At 44.8% G+C, this 4,600-nt stretch overlaps 1 protein-coding gene across 1 annotated transcript in view; it reads left to right on the top strand.

The window, feature by feature from the left end:
* The first annotated feature begins 260 nt into the window (after positions 1 to 260).
* The window catches only part of TANGO6 (transport and golgi organization 6 homolog), a 237,730-nt gene continuing 233,390 nt past the window's right edge, over positions 261 to 4,600 (top strand). Inside the window, exon 1 of the mRNA XM_008070045.2 lies at positions 261 to 423. Coding sequence (XP_008068236.2) covers positions 261 to 423 — 163 coding nt within the window. The remainder of the gene's footprint in view (positions 424 to 4,600) is intronic.

The following is a 4,600-nucleotide window of genomic DNA, read 5'->3' as shown; positions in this document are numbered from 1 at the left end:
TCTGCCGGTATTCGGTATCTGAGTACTTTCATACTGCAATGCACATTTCGATAAACTACTTCTTTCTTCCTTCTTGATATATCAGTCACATTGAGTTTCTGAAACTGTGAGAGTACGCAGGTTGTTAGATGTTCGCCCCCGCCCCCTCCCCCAGGAGAGTAAAAGAAACCGGAAAACCTTACACATTAGGGGAAAGGAGGCGTTCCCAACCGAGTCGGCCCCGCCCCGTAGTGCGCCCCGCGCCTCTTGCCGCACTCAACATGGCGGCCGCGGCCGCCCGCCCTGGCGCTTTGAGCGGGCCGCAAGGGGCGCGTTCCACTCCAGTCATGGCGGCCCCGCGACAGGCCGTGGGCTGCGAGGCTTTGGAGATATGCGGTCTGGATCGGATTTCGGAGGCACTGAAGCTGCTGCTGAGCCCGGGAGGTGAGAGGACGCATCTCGGCGCCGGCCTGGACCTGGGACTCTCAGGCCGCGGGGCTCTCAGGGCCGCCGGGCTTCCCCCCGCAGCGTGCGCCCCTCAGGCCCTCCTCGCGACCCTCCGCCCCGCTGCTGGGGGGCTTTGGACATTGTCTGCCCCGCCTCATTTCATCTGAGGAAACTTAGGCTCCAGGAGGGCCTGGGACCCGTTGAATACTGATATTAGCCGACATCTCTCGAGCGCTTGCCTTTGCCAGGCATTGTCTAGCGCCTTGGGGCCATGATTTCATTCCGTCCTCACTCATTCAGCACGTCTTAGGTAGGGGCTGCGGAAACAGCTTCCGAGGGGCTTAGGCGCCCACCATGCATCCTGTGGGGTCCCGGCCGCTTGAGGGCGCAGGGGCTAATGTGGACCCTTGAGGTTTACAAAATCTCTCCCTAGCATTTACAAAATGCGAAGGAGCCCAGAAGTCGGAAGCAGTGACGTTTGAGCTGGGTTTGGGGAGAGTATTTAGGGATTTAAATCCAGTCAGAGGGATTGACAGTCACCTCTAATCTTTTTGGTGTGTGGGCAGTTTCTTCCCAGTTTAGAATCTGGAGGGACACTGAGAGTGGTTGAGGCTGCCACTCCTTTTAGGACTGAGGACACCCCGAGGCTCATTGAGGAGATTAAGTAACCTGCCTAAAACCATGTGGTCAAATTAGGGGCAGACCATGGTCCTAGGACCAAGATCTCCTGACCCCTTTTGTTAATGTAAGACAAATTATTCAGCATGGATTCTCTGATGTTATCTGGCGCTTTGGGAAAGAACACAAGAAATAGAGCTCTGCTTATAGTTGGAGTGTGTATTTTGGGATTAATGTGTATGTATTCCAGTATGTAGGATTAGCAGGGTAAGGGCGCATAAAAGGTCATGAGGTGATGTTCCCGGTCTCAGATTTTGAGATACACCCAAAACTACAAAAACTCCTGCAAACATTATGGTAACAGTGGGCAGTTAAAAGAAGTAATTAGTAATAGTCAACGAGTGCCTACTAGGTATCATTTCCCCTAGTATGGTGTTTACATATACATCATTTAATTCTTATAACCAGCTCATGAGATAGATATTACTTGTATTTTGTTTTTATGGATGAAGGAACCAAGGATCAGGTACATTGGAAATTGCCCAATGTCAGACTAGTAAGTGGCAGGATTTGAACTTAAGTTCCTTCCACTAAAAGTGTGGTAAAAATTCTATGTTGTCCCAATTAAGGATCAAACTGCAAAATAGTTTTAAATTGCTAATCAAGAGGTCACTTGTCTTGCAACTGCAACTGTCTACATCACAACTGAGAACAAGTTTAAATATACATAAGCAAAATACCTGTAAGTAACCATCTAACATGAAGCACATATAATATGCTTTATTTATAGCCAGGCTCGGTGGCTCAGCCTGTAATCCCGTGCCTTTGGGAGGCTGAGGTGAGTGGATTGCCTGAGCCCACGGGTTCGAGACCCGCCTGGGCAACTTGGCGAGACCTCATCTCTACAATAAATCAAAAATTATCCAGGCATGGTAGCGCACGCCTGTCGTTCCAGCTACTTGGAATGCTGAGGTGGAAGGATCACCTGAGCCCAGCAGGTCGAGGCTGGGCTCTGCACTCCAGTCTGGGCGACAGAGTGAGACTCCAACTCAAAAAAAAAAAAATGCTTTATTTATAGAAGATTCTTTCTAATCTCAGAGTTATATACATATATTCACTTAATTTATGGAAATTCAAGCATTCCTATTTGAAAAAGAGTAACTAGTTGGGTACAGTGACTCAATTCTGTAATCCTAGCACTTTGGGAGGCCAAGGTGAGAGGATTGCCTGAGACCAGAAGTTTGAGACCAGCCTGGGCAACATGGCAAGATCTTGTTTGTACAATAAATCAAAAAAATTGGCTAGGTGTGGTGGCATGTACCTGGAGTCCAGCTACTTGGAAGGCTGAGGCAGAAGGATCACCTAAGCCCAGCAGGTCGAGGCTGTAATCTGCACTCCATCCTGGGCAACAGACTCTGACTCAAAAAAAAAAAAAAAAAGAATAAGTAGTATATAAAATGATATTATCTCAAACATGTAGTCTATTATATATTGTGTGAGTCTGGCTGCTGTTTTATCATATTAGCTACTGAGGGAATTGAAAAATACCTGTATATAATGAGTACTAACATGGCCCTGATGGACAAAGGGTATTGAGGAGACAGGGTGAAAGTATTGGACTAACCTTTTTTTATCTGTCTTTAGGTTGACTACCTTTGAGGTAATATTTACTCAGAGTCAGCTGTATATAGTATTCTGTCCACAGTGCTATTGAGGATACAAAACTATATAATGGTTTGTACTCTCAAGCATCTTGTCTATTTGGAGAGGTGGTGCTATGCACATAGACCAAAAGATATCCAACATGACAGCATACACAGTGGTAAATGGATGGTACACGTGGCATCTGGTTGGAGGAGGAATTACCCAGGGACAGGGCTGTCAAAGAAGGTTGCAGAAGGAAGAGGAAATTAGTAAGATGCCAAGTCTTTCACTTTTGAGCCATCAAAAGTTCTGCTGCATTAAATATTTTCTCTTCTCCTGTCTTCCATTTTTATCCTCAGCCATGGAGCAAGTAAGAATAATGCTATGAGTTTGTTAAACAGAATTTGTTTTATTTATTTAATTTTTTGAGTCAGGGACTCACTCTGTTGCCCAGGCTGGGGTGCAGTGGCATGATCATAACAATCATGAATCACGGCAGCCTCAACCTCCTGGGCTCAGGTGATCTTTCCACCTCAGCATCCCACGTACGTAGCTGGGACTACAGGCTGGGGCATAGAATCATCTGAGCCTAGGAAGTTGAGGCTGCGGGAAGCTGTGATCGTGCCACTGTACTCCAGTCTGGATGACAGGGTGAAACTCCAACTCAAATTTTATCATTTTTATTATTTTTTAATATTTACTGTAATAGAAATTGATTTGAGATTAAGAGAAACTTTAAAAATATTTTTAAAATTTAAAAAATAAGAATAATAAACCCATTACATGTTAACATGGTGACATTTTAATGAAAAATAACCATATCTTATAAAATGATTTAGTGAGAAGGGTGGCATTTTAATTTTTGCAAATCCTTTCTAATGTCTTGCTTATTAGAAGTAGCTGGGCTTTCTTTCTTTCTTTGCATATTCTTTTTTTTTTTTTTTTGAGTTGGAGTCTCACTCTGTCACCCAGACTGGAGTGCAGTGGCACGCTCCCGGCCACCGCAGCCTCGACCTGCTGGGGCTCCGGTGATCCTTCCACCTCAGCCTTCTAAGTAACTGGAATTACAGGCGTGCACTACCACGCCCGGCTAATTTTTTAATTTATTATAGAGATGAGGTCTCACCAAGTTGCCCAGGCAGGTCTCAGGCAATCCACTCACTTCAGCCTCCCAAAGGCGGGATTACAGGTTGAGCCACTGAGCCCAGCTTAGAAGTAATTTCTTAAAGATTTGTTGCAGTATGGAATCTGAACTCATATAAATACACTTTTTTTGTTTGTTTTTGTTTTATTGTAGAGACAAGGGCTCGCCAAGTTGCCCAGGCTGGTCTCGAACCCACGGGCTCAGACAATCTACTCTCCTTCATTTCTCAAAGTACTGGGATTACAGGCTGAGCCACCTAGCCTGGCCAATACACTTTTCATACTCAGTACACTCTTGAGGATGTAAAAGGCATAATGACTTAGTATTATTATGAAATGGTTTTGATCTTGCAATCCCCTGAGACAAACCAGGTCCCTATACCATGGTAAGAACTGCTGCTTTATGGGACAGCCTCCATTTATTTTCAAGTAGATTTTATTTTCACCACCAGCAGAGGGCAGAGAAGACTACTTTAAAGGGGCTCTTGAAAAACTTCACTAAGAGCTTTTGTTTTAATCACTTTCTTTGTGTCCCATGTTTGGGTTCAAAGATCTTATAAAGTCACAGGAAGTAACTTAGGAATTGGTTAGTGATCTTAATGGTTGGTGGCAACCAGCTATGACTGCGCTCATTTCCTTCTGAGGTATATGTTAGCCAAATGAACCAGATAGTCATGCCAGTGAGTCCTAACCCCAGCCCTGGAAAGTCCTAGAGTATTGCAAAATTCTTATTCTTCTGTCCTCACTGGTTTTTTTTTTTTTTTTGAGT

This window comes from Carlito syrichta, unplaced genomic scaffold (assembly GCF_000164805.1).
Source record: "Carlito syrichta isolate Samal-C Ts95f unplaced genomic scaffold, Tarsius_syrichta-2.0.1 Scaffold312739, whole genome shotgun sequence".
Lineage (NCBI taxonomy): Eukaryota > Metazoa > Chordata > Mammalia > Primates > Tarsiidae > Carlito > Carlito syrichta.
The sequence above is the reverse complement of the archived record's forward strand: the minus strand, read 5'-3'. Positions and strand labels throughout refer to the sequence as shown.